A 22,441-nucleotide genomic window follows, 5' to 3' on the forward strand; every position below is an offset into this window, starting at 1 on the left:
TGAGAAGTAAACCATGCCAGATAAGATACAGTCTTTAGTGTAAAATAGGCTGGGGCGTTTGTCTCCATCCCAAAGGCACACGAAGCCATGAAGGGCTGTAAGCAGAAAGGGGACATATCCAATTCACAGTTTAAGTATTCAATTTGACCACTATGTGGAGAATAAACTAGAAGATCCAGGAGGATCGAACACAAGTTTGGAGTCTGCTAATGTCATTCTGGTAAGAGGCGACAGTGGTCTGCACTGAGGGAGCAGGACCGTAGGCTGTGGGCAGATTCATAGCAGAAGAAACACGACTTAATGAATTAATGAAACCTGGAGAAAGGCAAAGAAGCAGGACTCAAAGACAATGCCTCGAGCACACAGTGGTAGGACTCACTAAAACAGGAAACCAAGAGGAGAACAAGTCGTGGGTAAAACATGATGGTTTTCCATGAAAGACTGGTGTATTTGATGGGCCAGTGGGCCATTCAGGTAGACATATCCAGAGGGATATAGGAGTCTGAAAATTAAAAAATGGATTTAGGCTTAACAATGTTACCAAGAACCTCTTTTTTGAGGTCTTTCAGCTATCTTCACAACTGCTGATTCAACCAAAAGTGGCTTCTATGGTGATCTGGAAATTCTTGCCAGAAGCTGCTGGGGCTCCACATTTTGTTGATCACACCCAGTAGAAAGGATGAGAGGGATACTCTTTGTCCCAAACTTTTTGGCAAACTCTTACACTGAATTCTTGAGGAGTTTCACCAAAAGCATAAAATGAATTTGAAGAAGTTAATACATGATTTTCAAAATTTAATACATGAATGGGAAAATAGGTTAGTTCTATAGAAGATCAAGTAGAACGAACATCTCAGAACATAAAGCAAAAATACAAAGAAGGAAATCATGAAGAGAAGATAAGAGACTTGGAGGGCAGACCCAAGAGATGAAAATGTGACAAAAAAAGTAATTTTAGAAGAAAAAAGAAACATGGAGAATAGGTATTTAAGCAAACAGAAAAAATTCCCCAATATGAATGAAGAATCAGACCTGCAGTTTGGCAGAGCTGGTTCTGTACTAAGTAATATTAATGCTAATATTTTTTAAAAGGCACATGCTCAGTGTTGTGGGTTGAATTGTGTCCCCTCCAAATTTATATGTTGGAGTCTTAACTCCCAGAATCTTAGAATGTGATCTTACTTGAAGATAGAGTTGTTGCAGATGGAATTAGTTAAGAAGAGGTCATCGGGGAGTTGAGCGGGCCCCTACTCTAATTTGACTGGTGTCCTCATATAAAAGGGAAATTTGGACACACAGACAGACACGAATAGAGGGGAGATGATGTGAAGATGCAAGGAGAAGACAGCTGTCCACAAGCCAAGGAGAGAGGCCTGGGACAGATCCTTCCCTCACAGCCTTCAGAAGGAACCAGCCCTGCCAATACCTTAATTTCAGACATACAGACTCCAGAACTGTGAGGCGATAAATTGTTTAAGCTTCCATCTGTGGTACTTTGTTGTGGCAGCTATAGCAAACCAATACATTTAGCCCTAGGCTGACACAATTGATGAATTAGAAGAGTAAAGAAAAAATCTTAGAATATAGATAGAAAAAATAGATTATTAAAAGAAAAAAAGAGAATCAGAGTGGCATCGAACTTATCTCCCTGAACAATGAGACTTTTAAAGGATGGCCCACGCTCGTTAGTTTCTCTTCATTTCTCTTCCAATTTGCTCTTGAGCCTTCTGCCCTCTTGTCAAGAACCCAAACATCTTTAGTCAAGCTCTCCAGTGGCTGCCCCTCATGAAGTACACACAGAGAGGACTGCTGAGCCTGCACAGCAGGACTCCACAAGGTTACATTTGCAGTCCTCCTCCCACCCACTCCATGAGCCCGAATCAGTGGAATGCTCCACGGTTACTCTCAGATTTCTTCTATTTTTAATCTACACTTACCCCCTTGGTGACATCTCTGGTGTCATGGCTTGGAATGCCATCTATGTGCTGAAGGCTCTCAAATGTATCTTTCTAGTCCAAACTTACTCCCCTGAATTCCAGGCTTGAATAGCCAATATACTTGGTTCACTTCCTTGGCTGAATATTCAACAGGTAACTCTCTACACTGGGTTTCCTAGAAAACAGAGTGGGAGGCAAGTGGGGAGACAGGGACAGAGGGATAGCAAGTGAGTAACTGAGCTGGCGCTGCTGGTTCCATGTGTTATCAGTTGGGACCATCATCAGAGATCTGTGAACTGTGGGGCCTCCAGCGACTCTGTCTGCAGAGAAGAAAAAAAAATGATTAACCAGCTCCAATCCCCTCCAGTTGCAACCGCAGAACTAGCTCAAAGTGGTTCTTTCCTGTTTGACAAGGTGCTGAATTGTTTTTCAGGGACAGCAGGCCAGGACTGTAGGTCATGCAGCCAAAGCATGGGCAGAGGAGAGAACTTTGGCCTCCAGCTGCACCCAGAACCAAAGTCTCCCCTACCCCCACCCCCTGAAACCAAAGGACCAGGGCATAACCGGAACTTGAACACCAGAACTCTTTCAAAAGCTAAGGGTCGTTGTCCAGGAAGATCTGGTGTTGACACTCCTTGCCATAAATGGCAAGTTCCAAGGTCCTCTAAGTAAAACTTGTCCTACAAGCACTTCCGCTTGCCTGTTCCTTCAGCCCCTTAAAAATCCTTGGCCCGTCCAATGAACAAGATGGATTTGAGGCACCATTATGTATCCCATCTTCTCGGTTGGATCAGTAAACCTTTCCTTACTCCAAATTTTGATGTTCTGACTTTTGATCTTCCGAAGAGTCAGGCACATGGACTTTGGTTTGGTAACACAGTCACTGTTTCATCCCGGTTGTGCACCTGTGCAGTTGCCTCTGCAGTGACACGAGGCTCCAGAGCGGCACCCAAGAGGCATCTGGTGTGGCTCTCCTGCTAGGCAGACCCCACACAGAAGGTCCTTAAGATGATAACTGGAGAGGACCAAGTGGCGGAAGGTCTCAGATGCCTAGTTGTGGAACAGGGTAACTCAAACTCCAGCTCACTGAACCCGCCACCGTCTCAGTCAACAGCAAGCCCTTCGATGCCAAAGCTAGATATCTCATCTGGCTATTTCCATTTTCTCGTGCTGTCCAACAACCCGCCTCGGACAGCAGTTACAACCACCACACCTGTTCTGCTCATGAATCTGGGGTGGACTGGACTCAGGATATCTCACAAACTTGCAGTCACGTGATGGTTGCGGCTAGGGTCATCCCACATGTCTGGCCTGCCCCACACTCCCCCTTCCGAGCTTGAAGACTTTTAAAAATTATATTCAAATGTAAATATACTGTCCTTCAGAAATTTTATGATTGACAAGTGTTAGCATCTGCATTCAAGAACATTAGAAGGGTTCCTGGTATTTTTTTTAAAAAGCCCTACATGTTCTAAGTATGATGTAAAGTGTCTAATTCAGTGAATTCTGACAAACGTACACACCCATGTCACTCGCTTTATTCAAGCTAAAGAAGATTTTCCTCACTCAGAAAAGTCTTGGCCTGCACCCTTTCTCCAGGCTCCAGACAGCCCTCAAGATGCTGCCAATAACTGCGGGTTAGTACTTCCTCTTCTAGAACTTCATGTGCAGTCATGCTGTATGCACCATTTTCTGTTTGGTCTCTTTCACTCGGCATATGTTTTTGAGACCCACCCATATTTGTGTGTGTGTACACATTGTTTATTTCTATTGCCGAGTACAGTGTATTTCCTTTCACTGGTCAGTGGACATTTATTTGGGTGTTTTTCCACGTTTTGACAATAGAAATAAAACTGCAATGAACATTCCTGTACAACTCTGTGGGTAGAAATATATTTTTATTTCTCCTGGGCAAACACCTAGGAACAGAACTGAAGCAATATGGTAGGTGTCTATTAAACTTTGTAAGAACCTGCCAAACAGTTTTCCAAAGTGACTCTGACACCAGCAGAATTTGAAAGTCCCTCTCTAACTTGCCGCCAGGGATAACAGCACATAGCATTGTCTTAATTCTGCCCTTTGGCAGGTGGGGTGTTCCTCACGCCATTGCCCCTAGGGCAGGAATGTCTTGTACCTCCAGTGTCCCACCAGCCTGGACCAGCCCCCAGTGTCAGGAGAAGCTTCTAAACATTCCTGAAAATCAACGCTTCCTCCAGCCTGGTTCTGGGCTCCAAGATGTGTGGCAAGTGCCTGCTGCCTTATTTTATTTGCCTCCACTTCTGTTTGGAAAATAGAACGTACCAACAAATATTAACTGATTCTCCAGCAAGGGGTACTCCTGCCAATGTCTTCATTGATCATTTTCCTTTTATAGAGTTCTTTGGTTTGCCCACTTAGGCAATACTAACTTTTAAAGAATATTCTCCCAGAGATAGCTTTCAAAAATCAGAGCAGTTAGACTTTCCCCATTATTTCTCTTTTTATCGTATTCGTTGTATAACACAGTAATACTCACTAGCAAGAAATTTATTTGCATTAACAAATTAACTTTAATCACAGGTATTTTTACCTGTGATTGGTCAGAAAATAAAGGATATTTTGCTTTCTATGCCCCCGAAAACCAAAGAGTAAGAAATGTCATTTGAAGTGGAACAATCTAGAGAAATACATATTAACCAAGCACAAAAGGACAATTCAGACTTGGCTATTGTCTCTTCCATGCAAATGATCAGACACCAAAATGTACAAATTAAAAGTTTCAGATAACATACTATTCATATTTATTGGGCTTAATATTATTTTCAAACAACTTTTTCCCTTTATATAAGGAAAGGTTAAAATAAATTTCTAACAATGGAACAGAATGCCTTCTTTTTCTTTTTTCAGTCGGTCATTTTGTTAATAATATGCAACAAGTCTAGTGGTTTAATTGCAACACTATTAAAAAATACAAAAGCAGTAGCGATGACCATAAACATTAAGGAAAACATACACATAAATATTTCAGGAATTTTATTAAGTACTAACTAAATCTGATGTTGGGAGGCGTTTTCTAGCTAGACTGCCTCTTAATCCCCACTTTTTAAGATAATTTAGTTATTTTTGGCCAATTGTTAAATCTTTAACAGAAAACCTAGGTGTGTATATAAGGAACAGTTACTTTTTAAAACTAGATTTAAACCTGAGTATTTAAAAAATAAGATTTTTTTTTTAATGGGGAGAGGTTAAGTATTGATTTCACGTACCTAATGTTTTTTGATATTTGGGACAATTTTATCTAAGATTTTCAGCAAACTTCTAGTGGGAAATTTAACACTTTCTCTGCCTTCCCCACATCTATTTCATTGTGATTTGATAGTCTTGTGTTCTAAAATTAACTTTCTAAAAGATTTATTTCTTTCACTTCAGAATGGTGTGCCTAATTGGAGCTCTATTACGTGAGGCACAAGAATGCAAAAGTATAAAGAACAATAATAAATGACATAATAAAACTAATGGTGTGTCACATGCTCTACTTAATAACATAAGCTTTCACGTGGTTATTTAAAAAGTGATTTTACAATATTTTGAAAAGCAAAAATTAAGCTTCCCCACTTTGGAAGTAACAAAATCATAAAGTTCCATTTTCCCTAGTGTGTGGGTTTCCAGTTAAATTAGCATTACATTTAATGGAGAGAAAATAAATGGGCCAAAACTTCTGTGGCCAGGAACCCCTGGAGTAGAGCTCATTTGTGGGGACCGGTCCTGTGCAGATGGCTGAGGATGGGGCCCACAGCGGGCAATCTGTCCCCCAGAGCCCAGAGACGGGGAGGTCCCCAAGCCAAGTGCCCAAATACTCCCTCTGGCCAGCTCTTGTCTCCTCTGGCCTTACCAGTCCTAGAGTGCACCCGCACCTCTTGGCCAGCCACCCCCAGGAGGAGTCCCTGTGCCCAACGCCCAACTCCCCCGTGAGTCTACCCGCACCCCCGCGGCTGGGGTTGGGGGACTCTCAGCCCCAGGCAGGTCTTCTCCCACCCCCTTCCCACGGCCACCTAGCAGTGGTCGGAAGGGCCAGTGGCCTCATAGGCACTCGGATGTCACTCACTCCAAGTGTCGAACTCTGGCTTGACCGTGGCACTCCTGTTCCCACTCCCGAGAACGGATCACGGCCCAGGGTCAAATGCTTGCTTCTTACTAAACTAGGGTTGGGTTGCAAGATTCCCCTGAACCTCAGTTTCCCCAGCTGCACAGTGGGAACAGGACAGCCTCCCCGTGAGTTCTGATGAGAGTGAGGTGAGATAATTTAACTCTAGCAATTTCTCTCTAGAAATTTATATATCTCACCCCAATTTCATCAGTTTTCCAGTAAAATGATATAGATACTGAGTTTTCAATCCAAGGCCAGACCTATACCTGGGGAGAAAAAGAAAGAAAGGAGAAAAAGAAAGAAAAAAAATCTTAAAGAAACACTTGATTTAACTTAAGTGTAGTTTATTTTCTCTATCAGAAAGAAACAATTAAAGGGCATCATGTTCTGTGAGCAGCAGTTTTATCAAGGTGGCTCTGCCCCACGGGCTTAAACAAAGTACCCAACACATGAAATATATCTGTTAAATTTTGTCACCAAAGAGGTAAATATACATATTGGAATTCTAGATTTCACACATGTCGGTTTACTTGATCTGTCCTCTGGCTCCCGAGAGCAAGCCTTCCTTTGGTGGTGGTGGGGGTGTGGCACTCGGATTTCCTCAGACTCAGACTGCCTTTGAGGTTCTCCTGGGTCACCCCTCAGCTACCTGATCGTTTCTGTGATAGAGGCGAAGAGAAGCAAAACACTTTCTCAAAGGTCCTGGATTGGATCAAAAAGGAAACCAAAATGAGGGGAGCAAGTCCTACTCACTGTTGTTTCATAGTCACAGGGGCTTAAAACCACTAAGATGTGAAAAAGAGAGAAAAAAAAAAAACCAAAACTTTCCTGAGAGTTTTAAAATTTCATTCCTTCTTTGTTGTAGAAGTGCTAACAAACAGTGAAATGGTGGTGCCACAGAAGGTGTGGGGACACCCATCGTGGGCAGTTCACCCGGAGTGCAGTTGTGGGATAATTAGCGTGGACAGTGGGATCTCAGGCCTCAGCGAGTCTGATTTTCTTACTAGGTTAGAAATCAAGGAAGATAGATCTTAATCACCTTTGACATCAGAAGGTGATAGTCACCTTTAGTTTTATGGGATTATTGTCAGAAAGCCTGTTATGTTTCTACTTTGAGGATTTTATTAAGGTTGACTTGGCTGTCAACTACATGATTGATTGAAACATGCCCTAAGAAAGATTAACTGGTCTGCCTAGGGAACAAAGTTCTCAGTCTGTCTGTAAGCTCATGCATTTTTCTGACCTACTTTCGATTTCTGAAGGGTGTGTTTACTGTTCACCCTATTGCTGTTTATTCCTAGGAGTTGTTGCTTTGGTGTGTAAACATCTTTTTGAGTACTTTTGGCCTTAAATCTCACTGTATTTAACATTCACAGAGACCCTCTTATTTTGTTTTGTTTTTAATTAATCTCTTTGGCCTCAGGCAAGTCATTTCACCTTCCTGAGCAGGGAGGGTGGGGTTGAAGATCTCTGTGCGGGGAGCACACAGGACACTTCTGGCTATGTGGATGTAAATCCCTGAATGGTTAACCTTGAACAGAATGCCAGCACTCAACATGTGCCCCATTTGGTCCCATATCAATACTGGCATCCTACTTTTAAATCAGACTGAAAGCTAATACAGGTTTTTCCTTGGCATGGAGAGGTCACCTAGAAACTCTCAATAGTTTTATTTCAAGGCATTTATCTTAGGTTTATTTTCAACAACACATGTGTATTTGAATTTAGGCAGACCACGACCAAGGCCTTTGGTCACAAAGCCTTGTGTGTGACAGATTTACTACGTGGCTGTGCTTCAAGTCCAGAAGAGAGGGGTTTCTGGTGAAACATGGATCTTCGCTCTCTTGGCTTTCATCTGTAGGCATTGATATTGTGAGAAGACAATGCATGTAGGTTAGAGGAAAGCAAATGGGTATCAGAAAAGGCATGACTGCAGAGGCGGATAACTGGACACAGAGAAAAGAGGGAGGCAGCAAACAGAACATGCTGGCTCAACAAGATGACTACACCAGCCACGTATGTCTAAGCCAGGCACGGTGGCAAGTCATAGTTTTGTGCACAGAAATGTTTATTGCCAACATTATAATAGTAAACATTTAGAAATAGCTTAGTACTCACAACATCGAGAAGGGGAGAATTTCATTTACCAGAAAGTCACCATGAGGGTTTTCAGAAAGAAAAGCAAAGAACTATACTTCTTGGGATGACTGGTGTATGTGTGTGTGTGTGTGTGTGTGTGTGCGGTTAGGTCTCTTACAGGCTTAAGGTAGAAGGGGAGGAGGAAGGAAAGAAGAGGAGGGTGGGAGAGGGAGATAGCAGCTACTTTGAGCTCGGAAATTTGGGGAAGGAATTTTAGGAGCCCTCCTTGTTACTTTTCCTGGATCTCGCGTTGTTCTTTCTCTTGATTTCCTATTCCAGTTTGCTGGAATACATCCTGAAGTGACTTCTTAAAAAGGTAGGTGTGAGATAAATTTTTGGGTCTTCACTACAGCCTATCTGGACATTTGATTGAGCAGAGAAGTCTTTCAACACCCTCCGGAGGCCATACTGGGCATTTCAGGGGAATGGCCTTGTCTTCAGTTGCTGTCTCCAGTGATTCTGTCCTGGGTCCTAATTTGAAGACTGTCCAGCAAAGCTCCAGCCTAGAAGTCACCCCAAAATCCACATACTCTGTGATGGGGACACAGCAGTGAATACAAGGGGGAGAACACCCCTGCTCTGCAGGCTTTACCCCCATGAACCCACCTTTGCTGTGGGAACCAAACTGTGGTTCTTATTCAAGGGGTACCTGGGACACAATTTTCTCCATTGATTTATATTTATTTTCATGCCCCTCCCCCTTGTTTAATTGGTGCTTCAAGCAGCTGTCCTGACCTTTCTTTCTGACTGTGAACCAAACTATTTTTTCAGGACAGAGATAAATACGGATCTCACTGAATTAATTGGAATTCATTTTCTAGTGGCCTCCATTGTATCATTTCTGGTTGGAGACCCACGGACTGAGGAGGCTGAGGACACCCCCAGGCCTGGGGACCAATTCCCAGCTCCAGCTGCTGCCAGCTCTGCCTATAGAACACAACATTTCTGTCTGCGCAGCTAATCACAGGGGGTAAGATTGGCTTCTTGTACTCATAAAAATCAGTACTCACCACCAGTTTTTCTCCCATTCTCCTTGATCCTGAGATCCTTACTTCATGACCTGGAAATCCATACTGATTATAAGACTGTATTTTTTTAATAGTGAGGGCGATTTCCCAGTTTTATGTTATTCTCTTGCATAAGTGAAACTGCCTGTGTTGCTACACCTGCATGTTTGTGTTTCCAGTTAAAGAGGGTGAAAAAGCCACCCACTGGCTACCAGGAAAGAGATCTTGACGACTGACCTTTTTAGATGATTCTTGGTCATGGGAATTTTTAAAGGCACATTTGGTGACCAATGACCGGATTACTTAAACTAGCCATTCCTACCAAGTACTCTCCTCCCTGCTGCATCTTCCTTAGAGAACTGAACTTGGCAGACAGTAGAGAATGGGCTTAATTGCTGGGTCTGTCTGCCAGGTCTACCTGGTGCTCTCAGTGATCCCTGCACAGGAGCATGGCAGGCTGCCATCAGCATTTGTCAACAAATTAATCTAATGATTTCACATCGGATCAGTCCGAAGAGAATCTCATTGTGATTTCTGTGGCTTAATCAGCAAGATTGCATGTTTGCATTTGGAACAGTTTCACCCACAATTAAATCCATAAGTGCTATTCTAAGTAACTGTGTCAATCACAGTATATCAAAATAAGCACTCTAGTTTTCTTGCACATATCAGGTTTTTATGCCATCATTTTGGCAAAAAAAGATTCCCAAGGTATAATGAAGTTAATGAAGTTTTCTAAGAGAATACAACCTATGCAATGAACATGCATGTGTATAAGACCTGAATGATCAACCCAACTCTTACCAGGTCACTGTACCTCATAAAATAAGCACAGTAAACTACATTTTGTAGGAAATCCATACTGAGACCTATTTTAAGTAACTAGAAATTTACCCTTATTGGATAATAATTAAAACTTGAAGGGCATTTACCCGGAAAAAAAGAAAACAAAAAGTGTAATTCTCCCTAGTGAGACACTGACCTTGCAGATGGAGCTTCTAGGAGCCCAAGTCTCCCCACCCCAGGGGCACAGAGAGAACATCTATGATATCACAGGAGCCTGTGTACACAGTAGATGTGAAAAGGCAACGATATTGGTATTTACTTTGAAAAAACATAGAACCGGTTCGTTTAGTCAGGGAGACATTCCCGCTCCTCCGTATCGTCACGTGCTCTGGACATGTCCTTTTGAAACAGAATGAGAAAGTAGAAAGGAGGTTGGTGTCACAGCACCCCTCCACCTATCCCTCCATCTTGCCTGGACCAGAGCAGCTGGAAGAGCCGGGGTTTGGGTGGGAAAGGTGGCACTGGTGAGGGGTTCTGGGGGCCGAGTCTGCAGGCAGCACATGGGCAGATGAGGGAAGGATTGCATCCTAGAGGAGCAAGGCACTGGGCTGGGCACAGTGGTTTCAGAAGAGAAGCCATGAAGGTCTCCTAACCTTTTCTGCACCACCGATGGACCCCCCTGCACTTGGATCCCTTCTGAGAATATATGGTTTTAATGCAGAAAATAAAATACTCAAGTTACAAAGAAAACATCTATATTGAAATTATCAAAATATTTTTTGTAAATGGTGAACTCTTGGTATGGTAGTGAGTGAACAAAATGTTAAGATATCTGCCACGATTGTAACATGACACGAAGAGAACCGATTTTTACTGGCAACCAGCCATGAGTACGATAAACACATCTTTGGGTTTTTCCTACATTTATAATAAGAGGAAATGCTACATTTCAGTTGGAGGTTAGTGAAAATGAACATGTAATTTCCCCCACCCACGTTCACAGGTAGGCCAGGGTCCTGGGCTCCAGGGTAGGGCCTTGCCAACCCACTCTGAGATCCAGGAAAGGCTGTGAACTCCAGTGGAGGCAGAACTCCACTTGCCTCTCAGGAAAGACTCCAGTCACCTGTAGTCACAAGCCCTAGAAGACAACGGGTACTAGCCCATTCCCTCCCCCTGCAGTGTGCCCAAGATGGAGGAGGCAGTTTCTGTCTTTTGTCACTTGCAAATACAGGGTCCTGATCTAATGATACCGGTGTGACCCTCGGTGGGGCTCTGCCCAAGGCATCGTTGCACAGCAATGAAGACTAAGTCTGTTATTACAATATTTCTTGTTTAATAACGTTCTTCCTGAGAAAGTGGAGGTAGTGTTTCCTAACTTGCTCACCGCTGAATCCAGTCAACAGTGTACATTCAAGAAATATTTATTGAAAGGGTGTATAAAAAATAAGTAAAGGGCATTTCATGAGAATTATTAAACAATTCAGAGACTTTGCCTGCAACCTCAATCCTTTAATTTTAGTAATGTTTTCTTTTGATATTCTTAAAAGTGGATGGCTCTAATGAAAACAAAACAAACAGATGGTAAGTGCTGGTGAGGATGGGGAGAAACTGGAGCCCTCGTTCATTGCTGATGGGAAGGTAAAATGGTGCAACCACTCTGGAAAATAATTTGGAAGTTTCATTAAAAGATTGATGATTTACCTTATGACCCAGAAATTCCACTCCTAGAAATCTGAGAGAAATGAAAACATATCTCTACAATGAACATATGCAAATGTACATAGCACCATTATTTTAATAGTCCCAAACCGGATAAATCCAAATGTCCATTGATGGGTGGACATTTGTGGTATATCCATACAATGGAATACAATTCAATAAAATGAACGTGAAACGTGCGACAACATGGATGAACCTCAAACACATTCTGCCAAGTGAAAGAAACCAGAAGCAAACTGCTACATATCATATAATTCCATTTATATGAAATATCTAGAAAAGGCAAAACCACTGAGACAGAAAACAGAGCAGTTGCCAGGGCTAACAAGCATGAAGGATCTTTGTGAGGTGATGCAAATGTTCCAAAATTAGCTTGAGGTGAAAGCTGAACACACTGCATATTTACTAAAATTCACTGAATTGTACACTTAGAATGGGTATATTTTCTGGAAGTAAATTATAGCACAATTAAGCTATTAAAAAAAAAAGTGGTGGCTCAGTGTTCCTTAAGGTAACAACCAGTGGAGACTAAGTGAGACTTAGGGTCTCCACCTACAGGGACAAGAAGTGCTTTCCCGACCTAATTCTTTGTTACAAAATGCTGGGAGGCTCCCAAGTGAGAACTGCAAGAGTACAGCCTATAAGACTGGAAATAAGATAATGGCCAGATGTGGAAGGGCCTATTGCCCTCTTTCAAGTTGTCTATCTGCAGGTTGGAATGCAGCCTGTTAAAGTCATTCAGACACCGACTAATGCTGACGTGCACCTTTCCATTATTTAAAGAAAAAGCTGTCAAGCAAATCGGGAATGGAAACCTGAACACTAAAACCGCTTTTCAGGCAATTTGTTCATGTCTTTTCTGTCTTTTTCTTGGCTCCCATTGCCTAATTTGAATTATTTTGTATCTTAAAATAACGATGAGTTTTCTTAACAAAATTCTATAGTTCCACATTCTTATTAGTTTATACTGACATACCCCAGAGGTGGCTTTAGTGCAATTTTCCAGTAAACAGCCCATAGCAAGGAGACAAAACATAAAATGTAGTTTTAAAAAGTGACAATAAGATGATTGTTAAAACCCTAGAAAAGGTACAGATACTGAAATATAGAAAAATGCTTTATAGATAAAGCATTGGGAATTAATAGACAGCACTGTGAAATATGGTGCACCTTACTGCCAAGTTCTTTAGAGGAAAACGAGAATGACTGACGTGGATCTGGCACGGATGGGGGTGGCCAAAGCACCAGGAAGGGCCAGGCTGTCTTGCCTCCCCTGAATTTTTTTTTCCTATCTGGACACTTTCTCCCTTCTCATCTTCCATCAAGACCTGAGTCATTAAAACAGGTACCACAGTTCAACTGATTTTAGCTTCCCAGGGTCTCATTACCCTGGGCCAGTATGTTGCAATGCCTATCCTGGGGTGGGCGTGTTGCAGGAGCCTTCTGGAGTTCCACGGAAGCATTCATTCAGTCCCATCCCTCCTTTGGGTACCAGTAGATGCCCCCAGTGCCTTCCAACACCCAAGAGATGGTTTTAAATCTACCTCTCTGCCTCTGGGCAACATTTTTTATTAAACACTCAGCACCTTAGACTGGAAAAGAGAGCGAACAAATTAGCGAAAGAACAATTTTGAGTTAAAATGTTAACTTGCCCTATCTTTTAAAAAACATGTATTAGAGCTGAGCCAAGTGCTCCCTGGTCCCCTCCATGCACACCCTTCCCCTCACCTATGTCTGCACAGCACTCCAGGGCTGGCGGCTCAGAGAAAGTGGCACTCTGGTGGCGGTGCATTCCAACCTGGGAGGCACTGGGGCATTACCTGCCACTTTACAACTTGTGCCCTAACTCACCAGCAGGGCCACTACCCAGCAATCCTCCTGCAGACAAGCTCCCATCCACTGACAGGAAAAGATCCCCAAGATACACAATTACATGAAACATGTAAGACATAAAACAATTTGTAGAGGTTACCACTTAGGTAAAAAATGGAATATAAGAATATATAGGCATGTTTACTTATATATGCATCCATAAACTGGAAAAATCCACAAAAAGTCATTACCAGTTGTACTTGGAGGGAGAGGTGAAGGGAAGCTGAGCAGAGGGGTGGGAAAGAGACTTCCCACTGTGTATTTAAACTACAGAGATGTGCTAGCTGTTCAATAACTATATAAATGAAACTATAAAAGAAACAATACTGGAAAAGTGCTATCGTCTTAAGTGTGAACACCTGTCTGCTGTGCAGGTGTCAAGTAGCCTGAATCCAGCCTTTTCTACCTAAAGCATTACTCTTTTAAGAGCCAATTACTGAGCACTAAGTACCAGACTGAGGAATGCAGTCTCTACTACCATGGGGACTGATGAGGGAGAGAAAGCGGGTGAAGGGGAGCAGGGCTGACCTTGGAAATGTCACATCGGCTTGCAGTGGCCAGGTTTTGAGATAGTAAAGTAAATCTACCTTGACACAACCTTCTTCTAAAGTTCATCTCAAAAATGATTTTAAATGTTCCCATAAGAAACTCACATGGAACCAACGTCTGTGAAAGATTTGTTTCAAATATAGTTGTAAAATCACACGGTCCCAAAACAGCTACCAACAGTGAATCCCAAGGTTGAACTAAATCCGAAGGGAGCACATTGAAGCGGTAATTCTCCGCTGAGATAACCAAAAGGTTTTTCCTGATTTAGTGGGAAGCTGTTGTATACTGCAGTTATGTCAAATACTCTAAAATTAGTCCAGAAAAGTTAGCCATTGCTCCAAAAGACTTTTAACAAGTAGTATCAGCTATCTAAGGCATGCTTGAGATATTTGTGGCATCGTAGGGCTTGATTAAAAGCAACTACACTTAAATGAATTACTCAGTGGCTGTGGGAATCTCCCTTTTGTGGGATGAACAGGGACAAGTATACTCCTAGGTAGATGGTATGAGTGACATTTTTCTGAATCATTCAAGTTAGCTCTACATCTAACTGTTCTGGAACATCCCAACTCAGTAACTTTTGTTTAACTCCACCAATTTTAAAAGCTCAATAACCTCCCCAAAGATGTATCAAGATTTTACAATTAGAATGAGCGGTAACAAACAAACGCTATATTTAGCTAAAAAAAAAAAAATCCCCCCAATTAAAACCTCTCCCGCTCTGCCGAAACACTCTCCCAAAGTGTTTCTGCAGAATCTCTGCTGCTGGCTCTGATGTCAGCGCCCCCTGCTTCAGGTTCCTGTTGGGGGCTGGGGGCTGTGACTGTTGTGGGGGTTGGCTTCCCTGACTGTGCCTGAGGAGACAGTGCCAAAGGGCTATTTCCTATTTTTCACTCTCAGGTCTCAACTGAAAAGTTAAACCATCAGGTGTACCACATTCTAGATAAAATTAAGTTCCTCTTTCAGGTCAGGAAATGAGAAGTAGCTCCATTCAACTCTGAGCCCTTTCCATATGTAGCAGGACCACACTTGCAGTGAGGGGCTGGGGGCTCCCAGTCCTTATCACCATTATATCAATTCCTTCTGCCCAGCAGAGAAGAGTCCCGACCTGGTTTTAGAATACGCTCAGGCACTTTATCTCATTATTTGTGTGTATGGCTCTATCCAGGAGCAGCATTATGCTAACAACAAAGCAATGGGTGAGGGGTGTACCCAATAGACTCAAATTCAGGATGGTCTGAGGTGCTGGACAGTTGGCACCAATCAATTTTGTGTTCAGTGGCCCTCAGCGGGTCCCCTGACCACAGCATCAGCACCCGCTGGGCACTTATTAGAACCACACTTTTGTGGCCCCATCCTGTCTGGCCTGGGAGCAGGGAAGGCAGGGCTGTTCTGTAACAAGCCCTTCAAAAGTCTCTGCTACAGGCTAAAGAATTCCTGCCTAAGCATGTGAAACAAATTCTACCTGAGCTTCTCCTGGCCCCAGGGTTGTGGACCCACTGCAGTAACCACAGAAGCCTTCAGCCCACCTCCAGGCAGGGCCAGGCTCTGGGGAAGCAGGGGCCTTGGCTGGCTGGCTGGCTGGCAGAAGCTCTGCCAGACCTCTCCCAAGCTGTGCCTATGTTACAATGCCCCTCCCCTGCCTGGAAGCCCAGGAGCTACTGACCCCCCAGGTGACCCTGGCCCAGCAGGCCGCACTGCTGACAGGTAGGGGCGCAGGAAACACCAGGCAGGTTGGTGAAGGAGGCCCATTCTCCTCATGGCTTCACCCGCCCCCCAGCACTGCTCCAGTGCCTTGGGAAGTACCAAGTTCCAGGTCTAAAAACATTGGGGGCTCTGGGACCTCAAAAGGGGAGAAGTTTAAAACCAAAGACCAATCTTACATCATCAACTAATTCACCCCAAGATCTTAACAGAGAAAGCAATGTCATCAAGCAAATGTTTCCATCATTTATCTGCCAATAACATCCACATTCCTAATCCTGGACAAGATACCCAGGCTGCAAGGGCTCAGCGCACATCGTCAGTCAGGGGGTCTCTCTCACCCCGCTGCAAGGGCTCAGCCCACATCATCAGTCGGGGGGTCTCCCTCATCACAAACCCCCGCCCCCGCACTGCCTGACAGCCTCACAAGCTGCAGAGAGCCGAGCAAACGTTGTTCCGCTTTATTGGATACACCAGGTGTGGGAGTTACACGTGGGAGCTGCCCCGTGCGCCCGACAGTGTGCCGTGGGTCTTCTCTCACAGGCGCTCTGAAATAAACGGACCTCACTTCATGGCTACAAACACAAGCAACCAAAATACAATCAGGTGGCATCCCAGGTGGGTAAGGTAAACAGTTAAATTACTAAGTCATTATTTTAAGCTCAAAATACTTCAATGAAAATGGCATACAAAAACCATATAAATTACATTTAAGGTCTGTACATGATTCTAAGAAAACAAACAATACTGTGCTCTGTACAATATTGTTTCCTTTGTAACATTCCAAAGCCAAAAAACACTTTCCCTCGAATTCCAGGAAAGTGGGCAAAATACACATTTCACAATCGTCTCAGTTTTTTTTTTTTTTTTAAGGCACATTTGTTTTAAAACGAACTCCCATTTCAGAAGCCCCTTTCTCCAGACCATGGCAGGCGGCAGCGTCCTGCTCCCGCCGATCTTAGGCAGCTGAAGGGGGAGCTACCACCGGCAGGGGGCAGCAGAGAGAAACGGAGCTCCCCCACGGCAACCAGCAGCCAGTCGCTGGGAATTCCGAAGCTCAAGTCCCACCTCGCTGCCCTGCACAGGCCGACTGTCTCAAGGGTCTGCAATACTGGATCCATGTGCAACGTAGAGGGAAGACGCCACCTATTTTCCTTCAAAGCACAGGCACTGCTTACTACCCATCCTCTTCTGAAGAAATGCAGATGTTGGGGGTCACTGTGCATTGGGCGCCACGAGCTAAAAGTTGCTGCAACCCAATGGGCTGCTGCAGCTGCAGTTCTGTGCACGAGAGGATGGCAGGAGTGAGATATCATGGGGATGAGGCTACAAACCAGCTCATGGGTGACTGGGGCTCACTTCTCAAGGCAGCTGAAGTTACCTGTGAGCACCCCGCAGCCCCGCACCCCTCAGGCTTCCAGCTGGACCTCAGCCTCGTCCATCTGCAGAGTGTCATTGTCCCCAAGCAGCTCAGTCTCTGGGACAGAGCCATCCTCCTCCTCCTCTGCTTCCTGCACGGGGCTCTGGGCAGCGTCTTCAGGGGCGTTCTGCGTGTCCTCGGTTCCCTCAGAGAGCAGGGCTGCCCTGTCTGCCACGGACGTGTTGGAGGGCGCAGTGGTGACGTACCCCGTGCTGGTGGAACCGCTGCCACTGTGGTGGGAGCTGGGCTTGGGGACCAACTGAGCAGGCACCTGCTGAGGGGCCATCTGCATCGGGATCTGGACGGGGTAGAAGTTGGGCAGGTAGGCCCCGTAGGCCGGCACTGGCTGGTAGCCGTTGACAGGGATGTAGAGCTGTGGAGGGGGCACCAGGGGTCGTATCTGGCCCTTCATGGGGATGAGCTGTGGCTGGGGGAAGGGCTGGGCCTTGGGCTTAGGGCCACCGTAGCGGGTGTTGCTGACATTGCTGACCGGGCTGGTGCTCAGGGAGCTGGTTTGTGTGGCGTTGCTGGCGCCCGAGGTCTGTGCTGAGCTGTTGTAGGCGGACAGGTTGCCCCAGGCCCGGAGCCTGCTGTGGATGTCCTTGAAGCGGGGCCGCCGGCTGGGGAACTCATTCCAGCACTCGATCATCAGGGCGTACACCCAGGCAGGGCAGTCGTCGGGGCAGGGCAGCACCTGCCGGCTGCGCACCATCTCCACCACGTCCTGGTTGGAGTGCCCGCAGTAGGGCTGCAGGCCGTAGCTGAAGACCTCCCACAGGACCACGCCGTAGGACCAGATGTCCGAGTCTACCGAGAACTTGCCGTACATGATAGCCTCGGGGGACATCCAGCGGATGGGCAGCAGTGCGCTCCCCATCAGCTTGTAGTAGTCGGCTGAGTACACTTCGCGGAACAGCCCCAAGTCCGAGATCTTCACGCTCAGCTTGTCATACACAAGCACGTTGCGGGTGGCCAGGTCCTTGTGCACCACATGGTGGCTGGACAGGTACTCCATGCCCGATGCGATCTGCGCCACCACGTGCACAAAGTCGGCGGGCTCCAGGGCCGACTTCACTGTGCGGTCGTCATCTGTGCTGCCCACGTCTGAGTGCGGGGAGCGCATGACCAGGAACTCGTGGAGGTCACCATGTGAGCAGTAGCTGAAGATCATGCTGAGGGGCTGGTCCTTGGTCACCACACCCAGCAGGCAGACAATATTGGGGTGCTGCAGCCGAGCCCGCAGCATGGCTTCATGCCGGAATTCCTCCCTGAGTGGACCCTCTGCTTTGTCCTTCAGCGTTTTGATGGCCACGGCCTGGGTGGGCTCCCCTGGCGCTGGGCCGAACAGGTGGCCTTTGTAGACCTTCCCAAAGCGGTCCTCCCCTAGCTCCTCCATGAACCTCACCGTGGACAAGCTGATCTCTTTGAGTTTGGCCTGCCAAGAAGAAAAGCCCCAGTGAAACGTTTCTGCCAACAAAACTAGAAAAAGAAGAGCAGGGAAGTTGGCAGGGGCTCTGGAAGGGCCAGGTCTAATGCTGCCTGCCAGCATAGCCTTGCAGAGGACCCACTGGTTCTGCTCCTCCCTGGCTTGGCCTGCTCTACACACTGCTCTTGGCATGCCCTGATGCCATGCGGCTGCCTGAAGCCTTTAGCAGGTCCCAGTCAGGCTGTAAATTATGTCCCTCCCCCCACCCAAGTACAGCTGAGATGCCATGGCAGTGTGTGTGCACACCTATTCAAACACACACAGCCAAGCTGAGCTCCAGCTATCCCAGAGTCACCGCTGCACTCTCCCGCCGGGTCCCCACACCCAGGGCCTTTCCTGTGCCCGCCAAGGAGGATTAGCCATCACTGCTCAGCACAGGGAGATCCATGTCTATTTCTCTGAAACTTTGAGGTATGTCACCCACAATTTCATTTACAAAGCCTAGGCCAGCTGTTCTCTGGTTGCTCCTCAGTGGGCCTGTCTCACCGCTTCCTCTTGATTTGATTCTCAATTAGATGCATTTTGATGGCATCGCCATTGGGTGAAATCGATGTGAACCTTGCACCTCTCAGCTTCTAGGGTTTTTGCCCCTTCTATGCATCTGGCTGCCACCCTTCTTGGAGCTTCCCTGAACCCAGCCACCACCATCCGTTTCCCCAAACACTGAGTGACACTTAGCAACAGAGCTGAAGGGAGTCCATCCTCTCCCTTCAAAGCCCGCAAGGGAATGATTTTTCCAACAAAGCTTGTAAGTAATGTAAATGTCCTTTCACTTAGGCTGAGAGGCTGTGACAGACATTTCCCATGCTGAATTTCAGTGTGTCCTCACCATCCTGACAACTGTTACAGTGGGGTGGGCCTGCTCCCCACTTCCTCTATAAGACTATTGCTCTGTCCTTCTCTGAAAAAGAAAACAAAGCAAAACCAACCCAACCCCAAAACTGAAGAGAAAACATCTCCCGGTCCCTTAAAAATGCAATATTGACCCTCAAGTGGTGGGGGCAACCTGAGCCCTTTTTCCGGTGTCCCACTGTGGGGACAGCCTAAGCACTGCAGAGAGAGGAAGGCTCAGTCATGGCAGGTCTGGGCAGAGGGAGAAGCTCACCAACTGGGATGGCAGATTCCAAACAATCTTACTATGTATTTTCTAAGGACACAAATGTGCTGACATGTTTCTGAGAAGAAACAGCAAAATGAAGACAGTTTAGAAAAGTTATGTGTTGTGCCTGAACTAAACTGAGAAAGCTAATGTGGCAGGCAGAGGGTGAGCCTGGAGATGCCACCCTCTTAAACACTTAAACTTGGAGACCTGCTTGTGCTGGCCGATGAGGGGCATCTCCACGTCCTGGCTGGGGGAGGCCGTCAGCTGCCGGCGTGGGGGCGTGGAAGCCAAAGCCTTCTGCTTATTCCGGCACATGCAGACCAAGAAGAAAAGGCAGGCAATGACCAGGGGGATGGCAATGCTTGGAACCAGGATGTACAGAATACCCATTCTGCTGCCGTCCTGGGGACCTGTGAACAGCAAGGCTTCCATGAGTTTTCAGAACACATCCCCCCTTCCAATTCCAAGTTCTCCGCCAGCCTACTTCCACCTCCAACTACAATATTTAAGCACAAGCAGATAATCAGGTCAGTTGCACAAGGGGACAAAATTACACACCAAACTTAAAAAAAAAAAAAGGCAATGCACAGAAAAATGCACATCCTGTGATCAATTTGTGAGACCAATCTAGAACTGCCCCGCATGGAAACAAATTGGAATACAGACCACAGAAGACAAACGAACTCTAAAGGTTTTAGAGTGTCCTAAGCAGCGTTGCTCTTCCTCCCTAATGCTCAAACACCACTTGGAACAGGTGCTCTGCCCAATTTCATCTTTACAAAACTTGATGAAACATGTCTGACACTTGTCCTTGCAGAAGGAAACTTGATACTGGGATTAGAAATGACTTTTTTCTTCATTCAGTATTTTAGGACTGTTCAAATTTTGTATAATCAACATATTCGTTTAGAATGATTAAAAGCGCACTTGATTTGAAAGAGCACTGGTGGATGATGAGTCTGACCCAATACAACATGCACCAGGGGCACATGAATTCTGGAGGAATGGTGGTGAGATGTACAGTCTGAGGAGGATTCCAGGCATCTCTTCCATTTTTCCAAGAACAGCGCGTTGTCTCCCCCTACAGGACTCACAGAGACATGCAGCGGGCACACAGGGCACCAGGCAGCAGGGCTGACTCAATCAGAAGCAGAGCTGGTGGAGGTGGGGTGTTCCCTTGTAGGAGGCAGAACCCTCTTCCAAAAAGGGCCACTTTCATTGCTTCTTGGCCTTTTGGCTAAGATCAAGAAAAAAGGGCCACCTTTCCAATCCTCCTGCAGTTTTCTCCTTAATCTTATGAACAGTTACATGGGACTTGGGTGCCCCTATGATTAGTGGGTAATGAACTCTCCGTCTGAAAGCCAATAAGTGATTTCTGGTCAGTGTGGTTTCTGAAAGAGCTAACTCACTTCTAATAGTCAAAAAAAAAAAAAAAAGAAGAAGAAGAAGAAGAAGAAAAAAAAAAACTACATTGTCTCAAACCTAATCTGGCCTTCCAGCATCCAAAATAAAATAAAAACACACACAAAACGCTCCTGGCCCAGGAGGCAGGAGGCAGATGTTCTAGAAGCCTTGGGGGCAGGAGAGACTCTGTCATTTTTCATGATTAGGGGTGGGGGATAATCCACGCCCCTCAAGTCAAGATCAGAGGTGTGGGCACCATCCAAACACTTGTACAACCATTTATTTTATCAATATCTTTTAAAAACCACCAATAGAACACATGCTTATTAATAGTTGTAGCATACAGAACAGTGAACATTCCTAATGGCCTATTTCACCAAAGACTCTGCCATTGTTAATAGGTTGGGATTCATCCAATGTTTTATATATATTTTAAATTGAACATGAAATAACCAATATTCAACTATTTTGACATACAGAAGTGGCAGTTCCATTTTTTTTTTTTAATAGAATTCATTTTAAATAAAATCATATCCATCCATGTTTCCATGCTCCTGGTTTTGTGGCAAAATAATCTATCTCAGATGTTACCTACAGGACAGACAGTTCTAGGCATTCCTCAACAGCTACACATGATTCCATGGTATCACCAACACTAGTTGCTTAACTGGTAAACAATTAGTCTGCTTATTATTTAGCTATTAAAAGTGATTCTGCAATAAATATTGCATTTCTGCCCTCTAAGTATAAATATTTCTGCAATATAAGAGTCCTGCAAATTGCCAGGTCAAAGGACATATTCTTCTTTGTTTTGATTTAGTTTGTGTTACAAAAGTAATAACTGCTCATTATAAAAACATCTTTTAACATTTCTGTAGATCATGGAAAATCACTGCTAAAAGTTTGGTGTGTATCATTTCAAAACGTCATCTGTGAAATGCAGGTGCTTATGTGTGCACATACACACACATATACACTTTTTGCTCATTTTTGTTTTTGTAAAAAGAGAAAGAAAAGGGGAGGGACGGAAGGAAAGAGAAAGGAAGAAAGAGAGAGAAAGAGAGAGAGGGTGCAAGCGAGCGAGCAGGCATAAGACAACTATTGACCTACAACTTGCTTTTCTCCCTTAACAGGACATCATGGACATCCTTTCTTGTAGGAAATTTTTAAACCACTGGAGTATTCCACTG

The 22,441-nt window shown here is 45.1% G+C and overlaps 1 protein-coding gene across 1 annotated transcript in view; it reads right to left on the reverse strand.

Moving 5' to 3' along the window:
- Nucleotides 1-16,693: 16,693 nt before the first annotated feature.
- Nucleotides 16,694-22,441, reverse strand: part of ROR2 (receptor tyrosine kinase like orphan receptor 2) — a 73,199-nt gene continuing 67,451 nt past the window's right edge. The window contains exons 8-9 of the mRNA XM_006914931.2: nt 20,055-20,257; nt 16,694-18,694 (exon numbers count right to left, since the gene is read on the reverse strand). Coding sequence (XP_006914993.1) covers nt 17,249-18,694; nt 20,055-20,257 — 1,649 coding nt within the window. The 3' untranslated portion in view covers nt 16,694-17,248. The remainder of the gene's footprint in view (nt 18,695-20,054; nt 20,258-22,441) is intronic.

The sequence above is a fragment of the Pteropus alecto genome, unplaced genomic scaffold (genome assembly GCF_000325575.1).
Source record: "Pteropus alecto unplaced genomic scaffold, ASM32557v1 scaffold256, whole genome shotgun sequence".
NCBI lineage: Eukaryota > Metazoa > Chordata > Mammalia > Chiroptera > Pteropodidae > Pteropus > Pteropus alecto.